The sequence below is a fragment of the Fringilla coelebs genome, assembly GCF_963513975.1.
Source record: "Fringilla coelebs genome assembly, chromosome: 5".
Lineage (NCBI taxonomy): Eukaryota > Metazoa > Chordata > Aves > Passeriformes > Fringillidae > Fringilla > Fringilla coelebs.
The window spans coordinates 37,203,743-37,231,258 of NC_140033.1; the positions used below are offsets into that span (position 1 = coordinate 37,203,743).

The window sequence follows — 27,516 nt, forward strand, 5'->3', positions numbered from 1 at the left end:
ATTTATAACATACTATCAATTTTTGTGACATATCTTGAATCTGCGAGCTGACTAAAACAGGTCTGTGATTTGCACTACTGTAAAACTTTCAGCCTGATCTCACCAAATTTAAAGTTTTCAAATAATTGTTTGAAAATTGAAGTCAAACTAAAATGCCAGAAATGATATTTCCATATTTGAGTCTGTTCTTTCTAACATTAAATTCTGTCTCACGCCCACTCAAGTTCTTCCATTTATAGGTTACTACTTTGGTATCTTTTTACTACCAGCCTACATATATGCAGAGCTCTGAGCTGAATAATATTTCAATTTACAGTTTTTAATTTATTAGCTACATTTGAGCTGGCAACTGTAAATCTGGACAGAACTTAACAGTGTATTAAAAAATTAACTAGTATTGGTTTCCCATTTTAAATATGCTTCTTGGACAAAAAAAACTAAACTCATTTTCAGAAGTCTTTCAACCAGTCTTCAGAAGCTAAAGCAGAAATGCCTGCAACACGACTGCTATTCAATTATAAGAGGGGCCAGACTTCAAGATGTACCATATGAGCCCTCACTGTTACTCTATTTGAATTTTAAAAATGGTAAGAATGAAAACCAGAGACTTACTCAGACAGAAAGTCTGCATGGTAGTAGTAATCAGAGAGCTTGTCCAGGAAAGAGCGAGGCTCCAAAATAAATGTAGGCAGTACAACTTTGGACAAGTCCATTCCTGGCCGGACTTGCTTCAGTAGTGTCCAGATCAAACTTTTGTTTTCCTCTGACACTTCTTCTGTCTGAGCAGCCTCACCTGCCTAGGATGAACCAAAAAACTGCTTACAGAGAGGAGAAAGCAGACATTGCTCCAGAAGACAGGTAAACGCATTCTAAGGCTGCAATAACGGGAAATGGATACTTAAAATAAACCATTCTGAGATGCTGAAGCAACTATGGAAGTTATATCCAGTTTCTATAAGTACACTTATGATACATCTTTAATGAAGTATGATAGATTTACTGTTCAGCATTAAAAACCACACTTGTTTTCATCACCTCTAGGCTGGAAAATTTTCAGGTAGGATGTTGCTCAGAAATCCTTCCTTAGTCCTTTCCTAGGCATCACCTGCATTACTCTCTTCTCAAATGCAGGACTTAAACACCAAAGGGCTGTTCATTTTACCTGCTTTTCCCAACCATAAAAGCTGACATATCTATGCTTTTCACTGCCTTCAATCAGTCATCAGTGGTTTTTCTTAAAGTAAATAGACCACTTAGGGGTAACTGAGCAAAACCAGCAGCCACACTCCATGCTCCTTTCTGTCCAAGAAGAGGGGAGATATTGTCCCATATAGTTTCTGAAATCAAGAGCAATGGTTGTAGGAAAGGCAAGGAAAGGCATCCCTTTTTCCAGAACAGTTCTAAAATGCATACTCAAAAATGTGTGACTTAAAACTCCTCAGCTTTTCCTAAACACTGGTTTGTCCAGACATTTGACTAGAAAGCACTAAAGCATAAGATATTCAAGTTCCATGAATATAAAAAAAAAAAATCTTAATAATCTCTCTTACTTAGAAAGAGATTTCTGAAAAGACTTATTTCAGTTTCTGTTATCAAGATTTTTGGTTCACAAATGCCTGTCATATTTGCCTGTATAGGCAAATACATAAAACAACCTGCAGAAGTGGAATAGCAGCTCTGGGGAATCATTAGAATGCAAGTTGACATCAGAAGCACAGCAAGCCTTTCACTAAATTCTGCAGACAAACTGCTTAGCTTTTCTCTTGCAGGAGAAAAAAACCAAGTGTCAGGTTGCATTCAAATCTTCAACTCGAAGATTTTACTTGACAAAAAAAACAGGACTAAGTTAATGAAACCCAAAGAGAAATAATAACAACAAAAGAACAAGTAGTCATGACGAACCTCTGCTGCAGGAGGCCCTTTCTGTCCCTTCTGTCTGAGCAATATGCCAGGTAATTCCATTATCTCTGTTAAAATCTCATACATTAGCACAAGAATGGCAAAGCAGAGCAGAATATGGGGGAACAGAACCTTTTCTATACATTATTGCTGAAAATATGAAAGCCAATCCTGTAAGTCAGCTTTCAAGTAGCCTGACCTTTAAAATATCAGCTTACTATTTGGAGAAGCTGCTTGCTCAGTACATCAACAGCACTTTTACCTCCCCAAGTTCTTCATGACTCTGTTCTAAGTACGTAGTTTCCTTGATATCAATTGGTTCTGGATCGACATAAGAGTCATCCTGTCGCTCTGATGTGTCACTGTCGCTTTCTTCACTTTTACCCAGTCCATCATTATCAGATTCCTCATGGTCATGGTCATTTTCCTTATCAGACTTGTCAGAGTATGTATCTTGATCTTTGAAGTGATGCCTTTCAATTTCACTGTCATTTAACCTATTAAGAAACAAAGGCTAAATGAATCTTCACACAATCATTTCATTGTTTCCAAACCAGGATCTTAATAAAATATACACCAAAACTGCCAGTATCAAGCCTGGCAGCAGTGTCAAACTAGCCTTGCTGGAAACATATAGGATGCATACTCTTCTCACAAAAATGTCAAATGACACTGAGCAGCCTGGGACATCAACCATCTCTCTGGGAAGCCTGTTCCAGTGTCTGACCATACACTCGGTAAAAAAATGCTCCCTAATGTCCAGTCTAAACCTCTTCTGATGACACTTTAAACCATTTACCATGCTTCTATACCAGTGAGAAGAATTCAGCACCTCCCTTTCTAATTCCCCTCCTCAAAAAGCTGTAAGAGAGCTCTAAGTTTGCATCTCAGCCTCCTTTTCTCAAAACTAGACAAACTGAAAGTTCTCAGTCCCTCCCCACAGGCCATGCCTTCCAACTCTTCAACAAGATTTGTTGCTCCTTCTCAGACTAGTCAAGAACCTTCATAACCTTTCTAAATTTTGGGGCCCAGAACTGCACACATCCCTCAAGGTAAGGCCACACAAATGTTGAATATAGCATCACAATCACCTCTCTAGACCAGCTGGTTAATGTCTGTTTGATGCAGCCCAGGATGGTGTTTGCCCTCCTGGCTGCCAGGGCTTGCTGCTGTGCCATGTTGATCCCTCTGTCAGACAGACCCCTGGCCCCTGCAGTCACCTCAGACCACTGTGAGGGCAGGGCTGCTCCCAACCCACTCCTCTGCCAGTTTATTCTTGTGCCTGGCATTATCCTGCCCTAGGTGCAAATCAGGCACTGGGACTTCTTTAATTCCACACCACTGATGATTGCCCAACTCCCCAATCTATGCAGATCCCTCTGCAAGGCCTCTCATCCCTTGAGAGAGTCAGCAGCACCTCCCTGTTTGGAATTGTCAGCAAACTTGCTAAGAGTGCATTCAACTCCTACATCCACAGATCTCTGATCAAAACACTGAACAGAACAGGCCCATGACTGAGCCCCGAGGGACATTGCCACCATCCAGATGTAGGCCCATTCACCACACCTCTTTGAGTCCTGCCATTCACCCAGTTCTTCAACCAGCACATGACAGCCCTGCTCATCTCACAGCTGAATAATTTATCCAAAATGATCCTGTGAGGGACAATATCAAAAGCCTTATAAAATCCAGAAAAAATGACATCCACTGCTTTACCTTCATCCAGTAGGCAACTGACCTTATCTTATGAAGGGTATCTTATTAGCTAAATCTGACTTTCCCTATGCTGACTGTGCCTGGTGATTCATTGTTCTTTAAATGTCTTTCAACAGACACAGAATCATCTTCTCCTCAATTTTTCCATCTACTGAGGTTAGTCTCACAGGTCTATAGGTTCCTGGGTCTTTCCTCAGGCCTTTATTGTAAATCTGAATACTGTTGGTAAGTTTCCAGTCAGTGGGGACCTCCTCAGACTCCCCAGACCCTTGGCTGACAACTGAGAGGTGCCCTGTCATAACATCCACTAGCTCCTCCAACTACTCTGTGATGAATCACATCAGACCACGTGGACTTACAAACATTCAGCTGATACAACTGGTCTCTTACAATTTCAGTGCCCACAAATGGAAAATCACTGATCCTGCACTCACAGGCCTCCAAATGAAGTAGATCAGGCAGCCCAGTCTAATACAGTATTAATGACTGAGGCAAAAAAAAAAGAAAGCAGCAAACATGCCTGTTTTTTCTTCATCCCTGTTTTTCAGGTGACCATCTTCAACAAGTATCAGTCCAAGGTTTTCCTTGGACCTTCTCTTGCTATTAACCTACTTAAAAAAGCTCTCCCTCAGCTGAAGCTAAAATTGCTTTCACCTTTCTTCTCCCTCTTCTGCCACCCAATTAAAGCTAGACCTGCCAGTTTTGCTCCTTAGACAGTTAAGCACACTGAATACTCTAAGAGTATGCTATACCAGAAGATGTACTTAATTAAAGCATTAGTCTTAATTAGACTTAACAGCTGTAGTTAATTGCTGTGATTGTAATCTTGGCCAGCAGTTGATATTAAACTACTATTCCAGAGTGCAGATCTCCAGCTGAATTGTACACAGCAGTTATATTGTTCCTATGAGTGAAAAGAAGGCACTAAACTGCAGCTGAGCCAAGACTGGTCATCTGGATAGGGTCTTTAATTGTTGCAAGGGGCGAGCATTTACCTTTGTTGTGCTTTTCTCAGACCATCTATGAATTGCATAAAAAGAATTGCATTTCTCCTAGTCCAGGTCTCGCTCTGGGACAGCATACTCCTAACAGCAGTACAAAAGTCCTGCCTACCAAGAAAAGATAAATGGACAGCTAAATTCTTCACAAAGTATATTGAATCAGTGGAAAATTACTGAGGTGAATGCCTGAGAGGAGGCTGTAAACCCATGGGAGGCCCGTGCTGGAGCAGGCTCCTGGCAGGGACCTGCAGACCTGTTGGGAGAGGAAGCAATGCTGGAGCAGCATCCTGGTAGGACCTGTGGCCCTGTGGGTGACCCATGCTGCAGCAGGCTGTGCCTGAAAAACTGCCCCTGGGGAAGAGGGACCCACATGGCAGCAGTTGTGGAGATCTGTTGCCCATGGGAGGTACTCAGGTTGGAGAAGTTCAGAGAACATCTTCTGTGGGAGGGACCCCAGGGCGGACTCCTCTCCCTGAGCAGCAGCTGGAAACCCCCACTACCTGTCTGTGCCTCTGGGGAAGGAGGGAGGGGTAGGGCAGAGGTGTTTTTTAAGGTCTTATTTTACTTCTCATTATTCAGCTCTGATTTTGTTAGTAATGAATTCAATTAATGTCTCTAACTTAAGCCTGTTTTGCCCATGATGGCATTTAGTGACTACTTCTGGTCCTTATCTCGACTCATGAACCCTTTGTTAAATTTTCTCTCCCTATCCAGCTGCACAGGGTAGTGAGAGAGAGGCTTTGGTGGGTGCCTGGCATCCAGCCACAGTCAACCCACTACAGCCATTCATTCACTACACTTACTAATTTATTTCCACAGAAGTTTGTGCTCACAAAAACCTGGCTGAAAGTATTTATTAAAATAATCAGGGAGTAACTGAAGGGCTCTCAGACATTAGATATCAGGTGATATAAGACAATTTTAATTTTAACGCATTTAATCATAAGGTGACTGAATTATTATTCATCCATCTGATGATTCATGCTGAAACCATTTAAATAAAGGATTATTCATTTCTTTAACTAAAGAACAGCAACTTAAATTCACATCTACCAACTTTTGTCACGTGTACTAAGCTTCAGATTTTCCGCTGAAGCTAACAAGGGACACCAACATAACATTTTCATTCTTTTTTTAAATTTTGAACAGCTTAACCAAGTAATTAAACTTACTGATACGATACTCCAAGTTCCTTGGGCCAAATTTCCCCTGGATCCACTTTGCTTAAAAAAGAATTCTTTCATTTTATGTGCAGGGTGTAAAACACACTGCAAATAATGCATATAAAGAGCACTCAGGAGCAAAACAAACAAAAAAAAAAAGCAGCCTTAGCCTCCCTGTGGCAAAATTATCACTAGGTTTAGTAATTAATTCACTTACGGCATGTTTTCTCCACTGTGCAAGTTGTTAGCACGGATCAGGCCATAGAAAGAGACATGAGTACTGTCAGCTGAGGAGTTCAAATCGTGCTCTTTGCCTTCCCTAATCATTGTACGCTTAAGCAGACTTGAGCATTTCAGTGCCAGCTCCAAAGCATCCATCCAACACCTGCCTAAAGAGAAATTTAGTATTAGACCAAAACTTAAGGATTTAACAGAACTATACCACTTCTGTTTGCTAACTAGGAAAATCAGCCCTGTGGTTCTGCTTGCACTATCTTTGAGGACACACATCAGAGTTGTTTCATGTTACATGTATTGGATGTCTGGTGGGGACATAAACACAACTCACAACCACCCAGCTTCAGTGCCAGGGATGCTTCAGGGAAGGAAAGCAAGGTAAAAAATTATTTTGTTAGAGCATATTCCAGCATTTTCTCCTTAATGCAAGTCTGGTTCCACCCAAGCCATGACTGTGGAATGCCCCCAGAGTTGCCTGCAGCTCTGCTCTAGTTATGAAGACTAAGTAAGCACATCATTTGGCAAAATTTGCTCAAGTAATATGACAATAGTGTGGAAAAATAGTTATAATGTTAGCTTATTTTTAGCAAAAAGTAACTGAACAAATTTGTGTATTTTTTTTTTCCCTTCTAACTTCTTTTCCATGTATCTAATCCATTTCTCAATACAGAAGGCAGAGGGAGTCCTATCTTTAAAGTCTGCAGGGGTATGCCTAATTAACCAGTAGATGAAAAGCACCTGCTAGAAACAGCTACATAACTCTTAAATTTTTTTCACATTGTAACTTTAGAAAGTAGTTGCACTGATCACCACCTTCCCACTGAAGGGTGTTTACAAAACTACATTTTGAAGAAATTTTTACTACTAGAACTCTGTGCAACTGCTGCACTTAACACAGAAATGCTTTAATAAGAAGAGAATCATATTAGCACTTTACAAAGGCATTTGATATTTAGAGCTTGATATTTAGACATACATTAATATAGCTAAAACACAGATAACCCTTTTCCCCTCCTCTACCCTGTCAACAAAAGGCAACTGCAAGGAGTTCAATAACTTTTCCTTTAGATCAATATTCTCCTTTAATAACCATGAAAAAGTACTAGTACCAACATAACTGCATGCTCTAAATTAAAGGAGAACCTTAACAACAATTAAACTGCAATCAAAGTGCTGTAACAGACATGATAAGAAAATTGAAACCATCGTTCTCACTGCTGAAAATCAATGAAGCGTCTATTTACCATCTGATTCTGAAGCAGCTCGGATGATCAAGTAACTGCTGGGCAATGGCAGAGTTATAGCACCAACTGCTTCACCTTTAGGACCCTTGAAATACACAAAACAAGAAACAGCATCAGATATTTTAATTCAGTTTTACAGTTTATCAGTCAATGTAGTAAGAAGCTAACACACTGCAGGGCTATTTACTGTCACTCAGCAACATCTAATGAAGACATGAATGGAAAGATGGACAGCCCTCTTTCACTGGATTTCTCCTTCAAGACTTCATTCAAGACCCAATTCAAGCCCACTTTTCAAAAGAATGGTCTTTGTGATTAAAAGAAAATTTAGTTTGGTTGGGGTTTTTTTGTTTTAGTTTTGGTACAGTTTTTAAATCTTTTTTTTAGGTTGGGGGGGGGGGGGGTTGGTTTTTTGGTGTATAAATCAGACTTGGCCAAAGTTTTATTTTCTATTTACTGTGAAGTTTTTCACACTTCATATTAAAAAAAAAAAAAAAAAAAAAATCAAAAGACTTCTCCATTTCTTTCCATCTTCATTTTGGAATAAAATGATAAATAACCATTTTGAAGTCCCTTCCAAAAAAAGTTTATCTATGATAAGACAACTGATAGGCAAAGAGGGCTGTATTAAACATACTTGAAGCTACTGCTGAAAGCTGGGTTAAGCCTGCCTAACTGATGAAAACATATTTTGATCTTACTGATTTTCCCCAGAGAAGCCTAATGGAAAGCCAATATAAGGCTTAGAAGAGGGAACTGGAGAGCCAGCAGAAGTTTTGAGCAAAAGCAGATAAAGGCAGGTAATTTTAGAAGCAAGCAAATGAAACAGCCAGAATGTTTCTGAGGGCGAGAAGCAGGTTAAGGACTAGTCTTGGTGGCACTTAAAATACCAATACAGACAAGCTAGTGCTGGTGTAAATGATGGTCAGAACCTCCTGAGGAGTTGGTATAGAGTAACAGCAGTTGGGTGCTAGAAACAAGATTCCAAACCTCAGTCTCCCTCTGAGAGAAAGGAAAGGTGTGCCTACAAAAAGCCTTTGGTGAGGCAGGGCAGGAGAACTGGGATTAGGAATTAGTGGGTACCAAGAACCAAGAGGGACAACCCCAATGCATGACCACTCCTCACCCCAAGGATGGGAAGGCAGGGAAGAAGCCCAGTGTCCCCTGAGGGGGGGAAAGCACCACACCAGGCTGGGGTGGGAGAGGTGCTGGGGTGCTGCCAGCACCGTGCAAAGGCCTCAGCCACCAGAAGGCACTGGAACTCTTGGGTGACAGGACACTGGGGCAGACTAAGGGCAGACTTCTGCTCATGAGATCTGCCCTTTGGGTTTATACAGTGGGCACTTCAGGGTATGCTTCTTATTCTGTACTAAACACCTACAATTTAGAGATGAAGTGTGGTGTTCGTGTCTGGTTTTGCCTTTTTTTTTTAATGCAAGGAAGTTACACTCCCTAACTGTTTTAACAATATATTGATTAAAACTAAGTGAGTTAATTTTTAGTCAAAGAAGTATTTAAGTAAGTTGACTTATTTTCTATAACTGCTCATGGATCTTGATTTCCTCTAACTGGCTACAGCACAGGATACTTTGCTTTAGTATCACCCATTATGGTTTCAAAACCAATTTCCAGTAGTTAGTGATCTGTACAAGAGGAACATTCATTTCTGTTTGCTGGGTGACTTTATTTGGATTGTCTCTGTTTCTCATGGAATGATGCTACTACTCCAAGCCAATGGTCAAGTTAAAAATTCCATTAGATTAAAAAAAGTTGAAGTTTACTTCTTACAGAATATTCAAATGCCATGAACATTGTTTCAAAGACAACAATGAAAACTGATATGCAGTCAACCCTGACTAAATTTCCACAGAAAAAAATATTTGCATTAACTTTTCTAATTAATAATTTCAGAAAACTGAAATGGCATCAGGACCAGGCACACAAGGAAGACAATCAAGGTACAGTGCATCGGCTACCTCAGACAGTAGGAGGAACATCAAAGACCACAGCATCAGGCTTAAGGGAGCATGTGAAGTGACTGGCCACAAACTACTGCAGAAGAGAATTTGCAGTCTGCCAGAAGGAGACACCATGGGTAGTGTGTTCAAGTGAGAAAATCTCCTGCAGTACTTATAGCTCTATTTAAGTTTCTGCAATGCTATCTTTCTGCACTAACTGCAAACAAGGCTCACTTTGCCTTGGACTTGAGGCTCTTTGTGGTAAATCTGATGCAAGTTTGCCTCATGATAATAAATCTGTAACTAGCACATTTTGATTGACTAGGTAAACAAGGCAGAAAAGGGTTTCAAACTTAAAGGCCTTGCATCTAATGCAATCCAAGAATTCTCAACTGCAAATAGCCATAACAAAATGAACAAACGCCACTCCAGCTCTCAGCACATTTAGAATGGACAATATCAACTTGTTCAGGTTCAAAATTTGACCTACCTTAAAAAAGTAAAAATCTGGTAGTGCATGTCCTCTAAATTCTAAATATCTAGTTAAAAAAACAAACAAATCCATTTCTCATTGCCAAGCAGTAAAGAAATATAAGACTGATTTGTGATCTTCTGCAGACAGGCCACCACTTTGCAATGCATGTATATATATAATAAAAAGCACATTAACACCAAATGCTATAGCTTTGGAAAAGGACATGGAGTTTGTGTTCTGCAAATGTGAGATCACCACTAATCACTGAAAGGTTTGCCTAAGCAACAATTAAATAAAATTATTCAAAAAAAACTACGAGTGATTTGATCTAAGTTTGGTAAATTTAGACAACGCTGATAAATGATTGCAATCCAGAATAACCACAAGCATCAGGAATCATACTGACTTCCTTAAGAAAAGGATGACAAATTTAAGACAGCATATTCTACAGATGTGACAATACATCTGTATCAATTTAAAATTCAGAAGACAGCTACTAATTGTGAGATTGTAAGATGTATATTTCAGAGGGTATAATTAATTAATTATAAGAAGGGTCCTAATAATGTACAGTAATTTCATCTAAAGCCAAGACATTATTTTAGAAGGAAAACATGTTCACTTGTGCTGTGCTTCCACATCCCCTCTCCACATGTAAACACAAAACAAGGACTAAAATAGTTTATCAGATTATAAACAAGAAGTAAGAGCAAGCATTAAAGACCCTTACAAGATACTGCAACCAACCTTTGCTCTGCAGAACACACCTGTGCTTTTCAACACAGGTAAGAGCTGCTCACAATATTATGCCGTGTATGACAAGGCAAACAGACGTCAGAACTGAATGGAAACATTTATCACCCTAACACCATAACAAAAAGGAACAGACTTGGCTAACAAGTTGCAATATGAGCCATTATTGCACAAGCAAGTAATCTGCTTTTTGACTCTTACAAGCAAATTGAACTAAGGTGACATTTTACTACATGAATATAGAGTTGAACACCAAGAAATGTTTATAACAAAACTCTTTCATTTTGGCACATCTCACCTTAATTTATGAGATTTGACTGATGTAAAATATAATGTTAAACATGCATTCCTTTAATTTATGTGATTGCCAGTGATGGCATTAACCTTTTTAATGGCAACCCTTTGCACACCTCACTTCTGAAGCTCTTTAAGTACACAGAGCAGCATAAATCAAATACTTTTTCTGATGAATGGGACTAGATGTTGAGGGCTTACATTCAAAATCAACACAAACCACTGAAGTTGAAACAGAAAACATAGTTCCACTTTTGAGTAAAGTTGTCTTTACTCATAGCTGATTAATGCTAGTCATCCCTTAAGAATCATGCATGCCACCACTAACCTTTGTAGCCCATATGGTCTGCTCCAAAGGATGAAAAAGTTTGAAACAAAAGCCATCTTTTTTAGAAGGCCTCTCGATGAGTTCACAAACATTCAGCAGCACTGTTCCTACCCACTGGTCATTTTTGGGAGTTTTGTAAAGAAGCAACACTCCTGGTTTCAGTACACACCACAGTTTGGTCCAGCTTTTCAAGGTACCACGAATCTAGAAGATAAACAGTGACACATATATCTCAGTGAAGCCAATACCAAAATCATCCCCCTTAACAAAATTAGAATTGAAATTTATTAGCTTTTATTTCAAAGCAGTCTTTCAGAAGTTTACCCAGGTTTATTAAAGAATGTAAAGATATGCTTGTTCTTCTGTCTTGATGAATACTCAGTTCTACAAATGGGTATGCACACATCCTGTTTTGGGAAGTATGACAATTCAACTAGCAAGTATGACAATTCAGCTGGGAAGTGTGACATATTATCAACTATTGCTGATAATATGAACTGCTGTCTTCAAGACAGCAGTACCAGCTAGTTCTTAAGAGAGGAAAGGAAAATTACCAGAAATACACAAAGAAACCAGATATTCAAATATCTGACTGAACTATTTTTGCAATTGTTATGTATGTAACAGAGCCACTTCAAAGTGTAAAATGAGAAGGACAAAGTGAGAATTGTAAAGCCGACTCATCCCGAATTGATGGCTATGCACAAAGAATAATGTGACTGGGGTGACTGCAGTAAGTGGGAGCTAAGTTCCTCTGGGATTTGAGCACAGAGACCTTGGGATGCAATTAGTGGCTGCTGTGCCTATAGAAAAACATTAACAGCAAGTAAAAGATTGAGCCTTTTCTATTCTGGTCAGAAAGCAGCAAGCAGCTAACTGCTCCATCTTCAACTCAGGTTTCACACTTGGATTCTGACCTTCAACCAGTCAGCCATAACAATAACTGAGGGGTCCGTGATTGTGCTGAGTAATTCTTTCGTGGCTCTCTTCTTTTCTTCTCTGTAGTTTTTCTTTTGAACCTGTAAAAAATAATAAAAATACTCACAATGTCATGGCCATAAGCCAGTTATCAGCACAAAAACGTATCAGCCAATGCAAGCTGAGGAGAAACCTGCTAAATTCAATTTGCAATACAGATATAGAAAAACAGCTTTAAAACAGAGTATTTGACTTCAAAGTGTGAACAATTACTTCAAGAGCAGCTATGACATAGCCAATTTCAGATTGCTCTGCAATTTTCTTTAGAAACTGAGGACTTTGAAGCTCCTCTTAGAACCAAAGGGGAGGAAAAAACAACCAAACCAAATTCCAGTATAGAGGTACATTATCTGATCTGTGGTCTTTACCCACCAGTTATGTTCCCCCTTAGGAGAAATTTGCAGGAATGTACCACCCTCATTTAAAGCCAAATCATTTTACGTTTCTCTTGAAATGGTATCTACCAAACAGTGGAGTTTGGTCTTGCTACAGTACAGAGGGAAGAAGATAGTAAAAATGCATTCAAATTGCTATTTTGATAATTCAGTCTGTCATTTCATTGCATGTAGATGTCCCGACGTCCCTGCCAATCTGAAATAATCTATCATCTGAGTAATTCTACAATATTGTGCTATCTTAAAGACAGCATTATAGAAGCTATTATTCAAGTAAAAATACAGTAAAATTTGAAGAGACTCAACAGCACAACTTCTCTCAATACTTAAATATTCCCTAAGTCTCATCATTATTTGGCATTTTTGTCTTCTCAGTAGAGAATAAGGAAAAACTTTGTGAATGCATTTATAGTCCTTGAGGAGTTACCAGGAAATTAATTCACCTTGAGAGATTCTTTTTTTGTAAGTTTGCTTGAAGATTGAGAGATGTCCTTCTCAGAGCCATTGAAAAGCTTGGATTCAGACTGAAATTCACAAGACACATATTAAATAAATGACAATGAGAGATACAAGAATATATTACTGATGCGAGCACTTTAGCAAGTGTTTGAAGTGCAATTATGTTTGTAAGGTTCCCATTCCCTCTCACTTCTCTACTGCTTCCCCTCTTAAAAAAACCCAAACAAACCAATAAGCCACATGAGCTGTTCACCACCTATTCATGGAGTGTCTTTTTGTAAGGGTTTTATGGGAAAGAAGTCTGAGGTTCCTTTGGAAGCAGCTGACCCATACACAGCAAGTATTTAGCTCATGTAGACTGTTACTAGACAGAGCATGCTTGAAGAGTTAGACATTATTTTAGCAGAGAGAGAATGTTTTAGGAGAATCCTGGTGTTTTAACACAGGAGTCATTCTCAGGATTTATGAATCAGAATATAGAATCAGCTGTCTTCATCCACAACTTGACAGCTTCTCCAAACAGACTGCTATAGAGGCACTTACCCTGTGACTCATGAAGGAAAATACAGCCTCTTCAGTCTGGGATTCAGTGCTCATCAGAGTACAACTGCCCACTAATGGCCCTTGTTCTGCTCCTTGAACCCTAATTCCACGCTCTAATTACTTTACAAGTCATCTTCAAGAAGCTCACGGTGGCATCAGCAAGAGCCAGGTTTGTTTGTGACACCCAAGTCTCCTTCATGCAGGACAACGAGCTGCCTCAGCACCACATGATTTCTCCCCCCGCCTCTCCCCCATGTCTTGCAAGGTTCAAAGTTTGCACCTGGAGGTTTGCTGCCTACTAGTTAAAAGGGAACTAAAGCCACCAAATATTCACTTTCACTTTGGGAACAGCACTCTTTAGGGGAAAAAAAAAAAAAGGAAAAAGAGAAGTCTAAGACGAGTCTGTGATAGAGTTTTCATACCATTCCTACTGGAGGTCAGAAAACACTGAGTAGGTGTTCATTAAATACAGACTTCAAATAAATTAGAGAGCTGTATTTCTTTGTGCACTGAAACATAAGTCTGGTGGACCCAAAACGTCTGCATTGTCAAAAAAAAACCCCAAAAAACAAACCACCAAACCAAAATACTTTAACATTCTAAACTGAGTATTCAATTCAAATTCAAGGACACTTTCATCAAAACTGACCCTTAAGATGTTCCACATTGCAAATCTCAAATGACTGTGCATAGTCTATTCACTGAATTTGTGTTTTGGAATACTATAAAACAACAGTCCAAAAATATACAAGCCTTGAGTAAACTCACAGTTATAATAAAAACAGGGCACTTCAGCATTCTCTTAACTCACAGGCTGCTCAAACAAAAGAAACAAAGCCTAAAGAGTCACAATCTGTACAGAACAATTTAACCTGGATTCTTCTTTACATCTTTAATTCAGAACTAAGACTTTACAGGAGTCTACTTAGGTACTGTAAAAAAGATATGTGCAATAATGGGCAAAAAGTAGTTTTAGCTCACAATTATTTTAATGATAAGTGAATGTTCTTTAACTTCTGTATCTATCTTGGAAAAATACAGGAAACATCTTGTAATAAATGTATGTTCTTGACACTCAAAATTTAGCTTTAAGATGAGTGCACAACTTGAAATTAAATTCCTCTCTCTAGAATCTAAAGGAAACACAGTACTTTAGATGTAGTAACAGAAGAGGGGAAAAATGATTATCACTGTCACATAAGAAGAGGTAATGAACTCATTATGCAAGCTATAATGGAACAACTTAAGCAAAACATTCATAAATATTCTAGTTGCTTACCAACAGAAAGCTAAGGCAATCTAAAGGTCATGCATAGAAAAGCCCCAAACCAATAAGTTTCCCTACTTAAAAAACTAATTTTCTCATTGTCTCCGTTTTAAAGGTCATTAATATGACACTGAGTAAAGGTTTACATTTAGCTGTTCAATGTTATGAGACAGGTCAGTGATCTGTGTGTATATTTTTAAGCCAGTAACCTTCTCACTGTTACATCCACACAAAGCAGATGGGATAAAAAATTTAGAAGAAAACACTTTAAGAGAACCTGCTGTAACTCCCAGCAAGGTACATTCAGTACCAGGTTCCAGGCAAGTCCCATCACTGCTTTTCCATTCTCCCTTAGTAAGCAGGGCTGCTATTTCACTTCCATTAGTAAAATCAAGCCCCACATGCAGCAATAAAAAAAAAAAAAAGGGTGAAGAAAAGCACGTATTAGCAAAACTAGGAATATTGGTATCATCTTTGACAGAAAGACACAAAAAATGTAATAGCAAAGAACCCAAAGACTTAAGATCCTGTTAAGACAACAGCCAAGAAAAAATAAGTATAAGGGAGAGGAAAAAGGAATTGGATAGTCAAAGACATATGATTTTTGAGAGTCTGGAATAAATCCAAGTCAAAAAAGATCATATTAACTTGATTTCCAAGTCAAGCTGATTTGGAGGTTTCTGGACCAATATAAATATTTTGATCACAAGAAAACTGGATGGTAAATATGCTTACTTGATATTCCTGACAAGTGAGGCTCTAGGATGCAGTAAAGCAAAAAGATACAAAGTTTTGCGATTCCAAGTCATGTGTAAGACACCAACAGTTTGAAATGCTTAGCCACACACCACAAAACTGCTTATCCCATTGCAATTTCAATGACAACATTCAAGCCTGGAAATGCTACTATAATCTTTAAGCCTCTTCATTTTACTTCAGTATCTTTGTAATGTTTGTCTTTATGGCTCTGATACATCAAATACCACAGAAAAATTTGTGTCAAGACCTCGAGTGCAAAGCCTATCTCCAAGGGGTGTGGCTGCCTGTGTCCAGGACAGAGTGCTGTGGGAACAGCTGTGTGCAAAAGCAGCAAAAAGCAAGAATTTCCCCCTTTCCCCTGGGAGCTAGCTGTCACCTTCCAGAGCAACCCACACCTGCTGCAACCCAACAATCTCTAAGTGTCTGTTACCACACTTGTCTCTTTAAAAAAACAGCGGATATCCTAGCAGAAAATAGAAAACCACATAGCTGGGTAAGTAAGAGCTTTTAAACTCTATAGCAAGGTAATATCCTACTCCAAGAGAGCCACAAGAAGACTTCATATTTAATTTCCACTACTTTGAACCACAGATTTGGATATCATCCTGGGAACTATATTAAGAGATTCCCTTTAATCTTTGTCTATTGCTGAATATGAAGAGCAATCTTCAAGATTATCTAGAACAAAAGTTAAATACACTTGCTCTTAATTAAAAATCTGTAACTTTACACACCAACATTTGTAAGACAGGTTAGGGGTTGTGTTCCTTACCTTGCTTTTTGACATAGAATATGCTGCATCGTCTTTTTGTGACGCATCGTCCTTCCCTTTGTCAAAACCTTAAAGAAGAAACAGCATTGTTGCAAATTATTTAAATTCATTAATAAAATTTATATGAACTAGCTTTTGAAATAAATTTGCCAATGTGTTTAGCATAAAAAAGTACAAGTAAATCAAATTTTCAAATAGCATATACATACCAATCTATCTCATCAGTTGAAAACATACTGGCTACTACCATATACACTAATTCAATACTTGCCACTAAGAGGCAAGAGCAGTTCAGTGTATTTGGATAATGCTGCACCTGATCCAATAACCCAATGAACTGTAAATACAATGTGCCAACTTTTGTCCTTTTATTTTCTCATTCTACCCTACCTGCATACATGCAGGCACACAGAAGAGTACTAAACAAAGCCTTTTTTTGTTTGCTCATTTCTGAACCTTTCTGAGCTAGATAATTGTTAAATACCACCTACACAAAAGCAAATCTCATTAAAATCATCAGTCAGGATTTTTTTGCAAGACAATGGAAAAAGTTCCTTACATTACCCTTGAAGTTATACTTTCAACTTAACACTCAAGAAGCATAACTACAAGGCCTTTTATGCAAACAGTTGTCAAAATCCCATCTTTCTCTTTTGTGACAAACCCCACACTTCCCCAGTATCCAGAATGCAAAGTAAGTTAGTGTCTGTGCAACAGTGGAAAACAGAGACACAACTGGTATGGGTGCTGCCCCACAGCTGCTCTGTGCCACGGAACATATACTGAGAACCTGGCACCCTCTCACAGAAAAATTGCCCCCTGTGCCTACAAGACAACATCTCACTCGCTGATGAATTTAATCTGAAGAGAGTGGTGGCAACATAAAGCTTTTAGAAACAGGAATAAAACAAATTGCACAATGCATTTATCTGAGTAAGTCAGCATGCCATCATTCACACACCTTCTAAAGAGGAGGCAAATGAGACTCTGAATTCAGGCATGGATTTCAGAACAGCCCAGGCAGCTGAGAAGCCTGGCACAGGGGTGTCCAAGAGCTGTGCCTGAGAGGGCACTGCACCAGCAGGGGCACCCTGCACCAGCAGGGCAGTGCACAGAGCAGACACCACACCAGACACGGCACCAGCAGGCACACTGCGCCCATGGACACCACCTTTGCTTTGGAGCATCCCTCTGGGCTTCGAAACAGAAATCAGTATTCTGATCCCTGAAATGAGAAGACTCACCAGAGAAACTCCTTGACTTCACATTCTTGAGGGGAATGTGTGCATGTGAGGGGAAACTATGAGCTTTGAAAGAACTTTCTGTAGCAGTGTTGGGTAGCTTGTCCATAGTAGGAATTCTTTTTTTGGTTATTGTTATCTTCAGCCTTCCAGAACATATAATACCTAGAAACTCTAAGACAGAACTGATTCATTTGTCACAATTACACAGCCTGGGAAAATTCATGGATTTGAAGGGGCATTAGGTTAATCTCTAGGTTACATGAAAAATCTTAAGATTCCTCTTGATTTTGGTCTGGTAATCAGTCTTTTGGGGATTTTTCTCCCTTTATATTTATTACTTTGTGCAGATATTCCTTTGTAAGAACAGATTTTTAAAAATTATATACTGCAGTACAATATCCCATTTTACATTCACAGAAAGGAAGGCCTACATGCCGTCACAAACTTTAACATCCTTAAAAGCCCCACCAGGGCATAGCTCCTTAAATCCTTCATTTTTAAATTCTTCCAACACACCCACAATAGATTTGTTCAGCTCATGAAAACTGTAACGTAGGAGACCATTTGACAACAGGAAAGGAGTACTTTGGCAGGTGGAAGATTTGTAGTACTCGGGAATTCACAAAAAATCTAGACACCAGAAGCTACATTTCCTAGATAATACCAAAAGCAAAAGCACATTTTCTACAGCACTAGTTATCAGGCATGAAACAAAACAAAGGTTGTCTAAAGCCTCAGAGGCTACTCTTGCCTTGGTTTATTGAGAAGTTACTGGATTCAATGCCAGTCTTAGGCAGTCAGACACACACCACAACCACAGCAGAGGTTTTCTCCTCATCCAGTGCCCAAAAGAAAAGGAATCAAATCCCCTGAAAATGCAATGCAGGCATTTTCTAATGACTTTCCCATTTTTGTTTATTTAATGGCACATACAGAAGCCTTAGTGAGGGGGAATCAGCAAGGAAGTGCTAAGTCAGGATTGTTCTTACAGAAGAGAAGCTATAATTCCAAGCTTGCTTTCTGAAGCACAACAATTTTATGGACTTTACACACCCTTACCCAACAGACATACATTTTTTATTTTCACAAACAAGCTTTGCATCAGTACCACCAAGAAGAAATGAAACCAGAAAGAACTATTCTGCCCCAGAGAACTGGACTCAAAGACCAAAGTTCAGTTGCATTTCCATGAATTTCACCTCCTTGCTTTCAGTCTCCAGCTGCAGAGGTGTGTGTGCCAGCTGATTCATGAACTTACCCACCACACAGACTGTTCCCCTCCTCACCCACAGCACAGAAAAGGGCTCTCTCAGGGGTTCATTAGCAAAGCCAAGTCAGGGTGCTGCACCTCCTGGAACACCTGCACTGCCCCATCTTGGTCTGTGAGGAAACCCAGTCATGCAGCTTTGCATCCCCCACCATCCTACTGCTGACCTCCCTCTGTGTAGGGATAAGCTCACAATACAGACAGCTGTCTGGAGCAGACACTGCCAGAGCACAAGAGGCTAGAAGCAGGATATAATAAAATGAAAGTGTTTCAAGTTTTTCTATATTTACCAGCAGTGGTTTTGGGCCTAATATTTTAGCTTACTAGTTCTTTCCCACCTTGAAACTTGATCAGTAGCGCCTTAACAAAATAACCTGAGCCCACATTTCACAATTTAGAAATTCAGGTGTTGAAGACAGTCCCTTTCTGTAATTTCCTCTCCACTGAATCCTTTGAATTTATGTATCTTTTCCCCCTACAATCCTGGAAAACATTCTTTAGAGTTAGGAGCACCACTACTGTACTCTCTAAAGCAGTTCTGAGCACCAGCGATTGCCTTCAAAGCAACACTACACCTTAACAGGCTTTCTCCCAGTGTGACTTTCCTTATCTTAACGGCTCAGGTGCCATGGGCTCTGAAAGCTGATCCCAATGCCAGTGCAGTCAGCCACAGTTCATGGTATGACCTCAGAAGCCAAGGGAAACTGTCCATTAGTGCATTCCTACCGTGAGCACTCAGCATGTTCTTCCAAAACTTGCAGGTAAAAATCTACATTAAAACTCATTAGGAGCTTTCAGAGAGATTTAAGAGCCTGACAGAGGAACCAGAATCCTTGCATACAAGAGATCAATGAAACAAAATCAAACAGTGCTGCTTTAGAGATTGAGACAGACTATGTAGTCAATTAAAAACAAAACAAACAAAAAAAACCACCAAAAAAACCCCCACCACCACAAAACAAAACTCTTCAAACACTGTTGTTAACAAAAGGCTATATACCCTGCAAAATTAAAGACCATTTAGGATAAAGACTGTGGCAGGGTACAGTTTCAAAAAAAAAAAAGAGCCTGTCTAGATAATAGATTTCAATTTTCCAAGCATAACATATACTTTTTGAAGTTGCACCCACAATCTATCCCTTCAGTCAATTTTGAAGGAAGGGAAAAACCAAAACCAACCACATAACTCTTACATCTCGAATACTGGCTTTGTGCCTCTCAATAAATGCCATCTGCAATTATGACACATGAGAAAAATACATCAGAAAATAAGCATGCTACTTTTTAATGTCAGATCTATTTTATCCATAAAAGAAGTAATTACTATCCACTGGAGTCTCTTTTTCAAACACACAGAAAAAACAGCAGAAAAGCAATGCAATGCATGAAAAGATCACAAATAGCAATCCAAGCAACAGTATTACTGACTTCCAAGTGAAAAGAAAGGAACGGCCTGATTTGATTACTGGTGTGTATGTGCAGTTTTGAGGAACAAATACTTCAGCTGGAAAATGCTTCTGGAAGAACTATGAGCTGTACTTAGTGGGAATTATCAATACTGGTGCCATATAATAAACACATCAGAAAAAAAAGAAAAAATCTTTTTAAAGCATTGAACACAGGGAACCATAGTCTCTTTAACTGACTGACTTCCAAAAGCTTATTGACAACTAGATTTAAGAGAACAATCCCATATTAACTAACTCAGATTCCTCCATGGACTTTGAAAGCAAAGTAATCAGAAAAGTAAGCGAAGTCCTTTAATGTATTTTTTAACAGTAGTGTTCCCTTTTGTAAGCACCACATGAAATTAAAAAAAATACCCAAAGACTATCATCACTGTAACTATACATGAACATATTTAAAACAGACAATTACTCTTCGCCTAAACCAATCTGAAAGAGCACATAAAGAATATTCATTAAGCATGTTAGGAATGTTGAAACTCTTCAGAGATACATGCAAGATTCCAAAAGAGCAAGCATTTTTTAATTCTATGTACACACTTGAATTTTTTCATTAAAAACTGCTTTCTATTTGTTCTGCATTTTAAGTACTCATTCATTGTCTGCTTATGAACAGTGATCAGCTTTAGCTGCAGAATTCTATACAGAAAGGAAGCAAATACAAAATGAGATCCCTTTTTCCCCACTAATTACCAGACTACACATATTTATTTTAAAGGTAGGAAGCACTTATCTTCTTGCCAACCCAATGCTTTCAAGCTTTGAGAGCTTTTATTTTGTAAGCAGCTTGAATAAAACTCAGTGCTAGATTCTTGGTAGAAGGCTAATCATTTCCTGAAACAGAGTGAAAGGAAACATTCCAGGATAAAAATGTTCAATAAAACATGGTGTCTGCAACCTCCCCCATGGTCTGCACCCAACTCTGCTCTGGGGCTTCAGAACCAGGGCTTACAAATTCAGTGAGCCATGCTGCAGGAGGCAGGCAATAGAAAGTGAAAACTATTTTATTCCCCCCCTTTCCTTCCCCCCCCCAACATCCTGGCCCCGCAGGACTACACAATAAAGTGCATCTCTGCGCATGCACAAGACAAGTCACACATCCAGAGCGATTCTGGAAAGAATGCACAGTTTGTACTATGTCCCCCTTCAGGAATGGGTGACCTTGTAACACATTTTCAAGCACTGAGGCTTTCTGAAATAAACTGCTGAAATCCAGGTACCTACGTCAGAAGTGCACATTATGAACAATGACATGCAATGATCACCAAATTCATTTCACTATTCCAGTACTGATTTTCAGGAAACAACAAATCTGCGCAAAACAAGATTAAAGCCCTTTCAGAGGTTTTAAGTCTTCAAAATCTTGCACTACAGAGTTTAGCAAAGCTATGTTTTTAGTCCTCATTTTCTATCTTGTAATTTTATGTCAAACCATTGATGGCCAGCCTGCAGATTTTCCAGTAGTTACAGCTAAATGAAAACCTTCTGCTGTACCTTACAATTTTAAAGCAGATCCATTTATTGGGGGGGGGCAGGGGGAAGTACAAGAAAGGAAGGCATTTATAAACCACATCACAGAACCTCAGTCCTAAAAGCCCAAACAACCAAAACAAACATTCCAGTCAGTCTCAAATACACCAATGCATTTTAAAGTGAGATCTGTGGCAGTGAGAAAGCTAACTTACTCCTTTCCCTGTCTGCAAATCTTGCCACTACAAAGAGCTGTTATCGAAATGCATACAAGTAATAATCTTTCTGATTTCTACCCACATCTCAGTACATTACTTTCATTCAAGCATGAAAATTTGAGGTAGAAATTAGTTTCGCTGCTGTACATTTTAAGAAATGCAAGACCAAAACAAACCTGGTAAAGCAGGAGAGAGCTCGTTATATCCGCCAAATGAAGCGTTCCGGACGAGCTTTCGGCCATCAGCTCTTGGAGAAAACACAGATGAAATCCCAGCACATGAAGAAAACCTACGTCGCACTGGACCTTCTTCCTTCATGAGTTAAGGTGTTTGTGTAAGGATTATGTTCTCTGTGAAAGCTGGTTAGCATAAGCTGCTTGGAGCAAGAGTGTTGCAGTAGCAGCCTTTTACCTCACATTCTGATGAGTAAGATACAAAAGAGGAAAAAAAAGAAACAAACGAAGGGCGCACATGAAAAATGCAGTGAAGAGACAGAGGCTGCCAAATCAACAGCAAGCCAAGCAACACTATACTCCTCTCATCAAAGCTCTTAGGATGCTTAAAGTGGAATTGCTTCAGCTCCTTTTTTCTGGGAAACACACCGTATCTTATTTTTTACCTCTCAATTTTAGTCCTACTCATTTCTAAGTACGCAAAAATGGTATTTATGTTTTAAGGATTCCTTAAATTGAGTTCCTGTTAGTCTTTCATGTCCCAAATCTATACTGCACAAAGGACAACTCATGGGCTTTGTGGCTTCCCTGTTTGATATTGTGGTACGCTATGGGAATCAGAAAAGAGAGTCAATCGTTTGCATTATGCAGCCAAGTTGAACTTTCCTGTTCTGGCACTCACCTAACTAGTTTATGTCAACTGACTGCCATGGCCTCTACATCTTCATTTCTTGTTTTTCTTTAAAAGGTGAGGCAATTGCTTTTTCTTCTTAAAACTCTCCCATATTTTTATAAACAAACCAGCCTGACTCATGAAAGAGCTGCCCTAAATAATCTCCACAAAAAAGGCTTTTTGTTATTAATGCCCCAAATATTTTATTCAATGAATAAAACACTTAAACGGGCCAGCTTAAATTTTAAACACAAAAAGGATTCCAGTAAACTGTGATTCGAGACTAGAAATCTGCTGATCCAAACTCCTCCTGCTGGCAGCTACCATAATGAAGTCAAATCATCTCTCCCTAACCACCTTCATCCACGGCTCGTTACACCAGCAGCCTCTTTGCTGCAAGGACTAGTGTGCACAGCCACCCTCTTGCAAATGTGGAACTTCCTTCCCATTTGAAATTTCTCTGCTGGTCCCATTCTCCCCATGAATCTTTACTTCTGACAAAACATGTTTTGAAAGCTTCTCTACTAAAAAACAGGACAATAGGACACCAAGATCTGCCTTGAAAGTAAGAACCTGAATTCTTACCTTATTCCATACTCTCCTTTTCTTACAAAGCGAATCACGTGCCATAAATTAAATCAATAGCAGCATGAACATGATTAACCCTCAAATAATACTATTTACTCTATGGCCTTATAAAAAGAAGTGTAGTTAACTTCCCAATATATGACAAGGTAAAAAGAGGTATCAGAAAAAGCAAAGATGAGGCACAGATGGCCATCAATAGAAACCATTATATGCTATATGAAAAACACGATTCACTTAAGCACAGCACTGGGAATAGGAAAAACTGGAAAAGCATCATGTATTCAGGCCTGTCTCCATTTATCCAATCCTGTGTCTCACACTTCCTTCAGTTGAAACAATACTTGTCCAGATGTCCCAGATGGAACAGAAAAAGCAGCTAAAAAACTAAAGGAGTGGAGTGGTGGGGCAATGAGGAAATGTAAGGAGGGAGAACACTAACATTTTTTCCTGTTTGGTTTTGTTTTGTTTTAATAAACACAGCTCCATATCACTTCTCCAAATCTGTCCTAACTACAAAACAGAGCAAATACCTTGGTTCAAATCGATTCATAATACACTTTTTTTTTTTCCCCCTAATTAAAATCAAGAGAAAGCTGCAGTAGAACTCGTCTTACACACAGAAGGAACTGTATCCTCTCATTACAGACCTACCTTGCCCAGTTAATGGGGCTGTTATCTCCTCTTTCAGAGTCAGGGCTGTGACCCTGCCCAGAGCACTCTGCTGACACCGGGATCCAGCCGTGTCCATGTCACTCTCGTTCTGAAACGGCTGGGTCACACAGATCGAAGGGGGGAGGCTCCTCCATCAGACACCTGCACAGTCTGCATCTGCCTCCAGCCCGGGGCCCTACCTGCCAGCCCACCAGCTTGTTTCACAGCTGGGTCTTCTCTGCCACCTTCTGTTCACGTTCCTAAGGAGCAGCTGCATTTCCAGGGGTTTCAGGAAACAACATAATCCTGAAGGCCTTTCCCTTACTTCTCTCCATGACCTCTCAGGTCCCTTGACACTGCTCATGTAGTCAAACTGTAAACAGGAACAGATTAAAATACCTCTTTCTCCTTCCTATGCCCTTTTCTCCATATAGGACTGAAACTGAATTCTTTGGGTAGATAAAATTAAGAATTTCAATGCAGATAATGTTACATTTCCCCTCTCTGAGGCTCTCTCCAGTCAAGGAAGCTGTTATCCAAGTATTCTAAGCACCTTCTGCTTTAACTCAACAGCAACAAAGGAGAGGCAGGCTCTGAGTCTTTTACGACTCTGTCTCACCACTACAACCAAGGAGGAAAAGAAAAAATCTAATTTAAGCTTCCTCCTTCATCTCCTCACTCCACCCCCCTGCAAAGACCAAAAAATCCCATAAATGCTTTTTCTTCCTCTCTCCTTCCTGAAAATAAATTCAGACAGAATAGGTCCATCTACTGATGAAATCAGACTTTGTGATCTTAGACAAACTTTCTATCCTTTTGATATTAGTTTTGAGTGTGTTAAGAATTGATATACCTAGAAAATGCACTCTCATACACAGCTTAGAAGTTTACAGTTTCAGATACTCACAAACAGAACTACAGCCCAGTCCAACCGCAGAAGTCAGACATGGCAGAAAAGCCTGCATAAACAGGGAGGTATCTGCACTTTAGCTTAAAGGCATTAAGTGCATGACACAGAGTATCTATACATTAATACATGAGCTTTTTCATAATAAAAGTTTAAGTCACCATGGGAGACACTAGACTAAGTATGCCACTGAAACAGAAAAAAAGTTTCCTGGTTTCTCTGCTTTATAAAACACCTGTATCAGTCAGAACACAGAAATCCCTACATGACTGAAATATTTAGTTCATGTATCTTGGGGAAGGAGGGAGCACAAGAATCCATTCTCAGTCAATCTCTTCAGAGGAGCAAAACTTATTTAATGTTCATATTTTTCTAAAGGACAGAATGCATTTCTCCCATCAGATAGTGAATCAGGGCTTCTTCAACAGTAAATAGTAAATGCTGGCCGAAAACCCAATCCTAATCCCGTGCTTAACACATTTTTCCAGGATATTGCCTGGAGCAAAATGTAAAATCTCATTGTACAAAACAAAGTCAAATAGAAGATATATGGAGTTCTGACAACTTGTGAACACTTTTGACAAAGTCTGGTTTTAGTTTTAAAACATTTCTCCAATGGAAAAATATTTACAACTGAAAAAATCAGTCTTAACAAAAAAGATCTCTCCGAATTGTAAAGGCATGAATTCAATGAAATTGAACTCAAATCAAATCTATCTGGACTACCCAAATAAGGAATTTTCACTATAATCCTTTTTATAGACACTTTAGAAGTTTAGAATACCTAACACATTCTAAAAACTAATATTGATGCAGTAATACAGCAAGTAGTAAGACAATGGATAGTGATGCAAACTAAAAAAAAAAAAAAATCTTTTTCCCCTTATAGGTACCCAAGGAAAAACTAAAATCTTCTTAAAACCAAACTCTGTGAAAGCTAGAGAGAAAAGAAAGAGGAAGGAAAGCTTGGTGTAGTAGAGGAAAGCAGAAGCTTTTCAGACTTGCTCTGCAATTTTGACAGTAATTTGCCCTGACATTTCAACATTACTACCTTTTCCAGTAGAATACTTCCCCCAGTCCATGAAAAGGTCATAAATAATTCTCTACATGCAGTAGAGAATTATTTTACAGCATGCAGAAAACAGGAAAAGAAACAGGTAGAACAGAAAAAGAACAGGCAGACAATCATTCCTATGAAGGTTTTATCCAACAACTGATTTTCACATGTGGATTTGAAGTAAGTGGTTTTTTCCCTATTTAATAAAAAGGGTATTAAAGATATACTTGCCTTCTGCACTGATATTTGATTCAGAAAAAAATTATACCTAAACCATGAGGCTATAAGTTGGAGAGTAGCTGAGAGAAGCAAATTTCTTTCACCAAATATTCTTCTGTTCTCTGGTATTTCCAAGTCCAGTGCAGTTTAGCTGAGGAGTAATTCCAGAGGCAAGCCTGAGAGTGGTGACCAATGACCACCAAGACTCCCCATGCACTGCTGGCAACTGTACTTGGCTGCATCTCCTCGCTTGCAGCCTGCTCAGCTCCTCCCACACGGAGTAAATAGCTTTGCTCACTGCTCAGCTTTCAACATTGTCATCTCAAGCCTTACGAAATTCTCAGTCACGGCTCAGGTTCAAGTAGGCCAGTCCTGCAGAGACTGACGTGAAGAAAGAGAACTCGCCTGAGATGTTCCACATCAATCACACTGCTGTGCCTTTTAAACCCAGCACCACACTTTCATAAAGCTATAACCCACACAGAGAGCAGAATATGCAATTTACCCAAGCCACAAATACTGGGTGGAGTAGCATTTCAGAAATGGCAAGTTCTAATAAACACAATGACTTGCAGAGGAATGTGCCAGAGGACACATGGCAGTAAGAAAGCAGAGGTCAAGATCATTCAGGAGACTAACCACACACAGCAGAACTTAAAACATTTTACAAGAAATTCAGTTTTATAACACAGACTAAAATCAGACTATTTTGGGATCAAGCTCCTTCCTCCTACTGTGCCCAGAGCCTCACTCACATCCCATTTATGACACGCATCACAAATAGATTACACAGTTTTGTGGAACTGGGGCTTTACTTCCACACTCTGTTGAAAAACTGAAAAGTGACTATATCTGTGTCCCTAGGCTCAGGATCCTGCAGCAGGCATTAATCCAGCACCATCTAAAGAACAACCAGTGCCCATGGCTCCCACACACTGCTGATTACAAAATACTTCCTCATCATCAAAAGCAAGGCAAGACAAATTAAAATGCCTTCTAATAAAACAAGAAAGACTGAGAGTCTCCAAGCATGAGGGTTTGCAAGGTTTTAGAAATAATTCTTATGTGGCAGGAGAATGCAAAAGTCTTAACATTTTTCTAAGACATTAAATGTACTTACTCTGCAGAGAAGGTGCCTTACTTCAGAAGCAACACTCACTGTTAATATTGAAGTATTAAGAAAAAAGCTTTTTGGAGAGCCTCAAGTAGAACTTGAACAGTTCTTCCTTAGCAGTTAGACAATGAGACAGAATTATGGGCAGATGAAGTGAAGTAGAAAGGCTGACATGCTTAGCAATAAATTTTTCTTACTGTGTCAAGATAGGAAGCTATTTAGCCATTC

General features: G+C 39.2%; 1 protein-coding gene across 4 annotated transcripts in view; it reads right to left on the bottom strand.

Annotated features, from left to right (window-relative positions):
• The window catches only part of OSBPL8 (oxysterol binding protein like 8), an 83,627-nt gene that overhangs the window by 12,600 nt on the left and 43,511 nt on the right, over nucleotides 1-27,516 (bottom strand). For all 4 annotated transcript variants that reach the window (XM_084206902.1, XM_084206904.1, XM_084206905.1 and 1 more), the window contains 8 exons: nucleotides 16,242-16,309; nucleotides 12,885-12,965; nucleotides 11,986-12,087; nucleotides 11,069-11,272; nucleotides 7,261-7,345; nucleotides 5,997-6,168; nucleotides 2,162-2,396; nucleotides 613-797 (listed from right to left, as the gene is read on the bottom strand). In XM_084206902.1, the coding sequence (XP_084063028.1) occupies nucleotides 613-797; nucleotides 2,162-2,396; nucleotides 5,997-6,168; nucleotides 7,261-7,345; nucleotides 11,069-11,272; nucleotides 11,986-12,087; nucleotides 12,885-12,965; nucleotides 16,242-16,309 (1,132 nt within the window). The remainder of the gene's footprint in view (nucleotides 1-612; nucleotides 798-2,161; nucleotides 2,397-5,996; nucleotides 6,169-7,260; nucleotides 7,346-11,068; nucleotides 11,273-11,985; nucleotides 12,088-12,884; nucleotides 12,966-16,241; nucleotides 16,310-27,516) is intronic.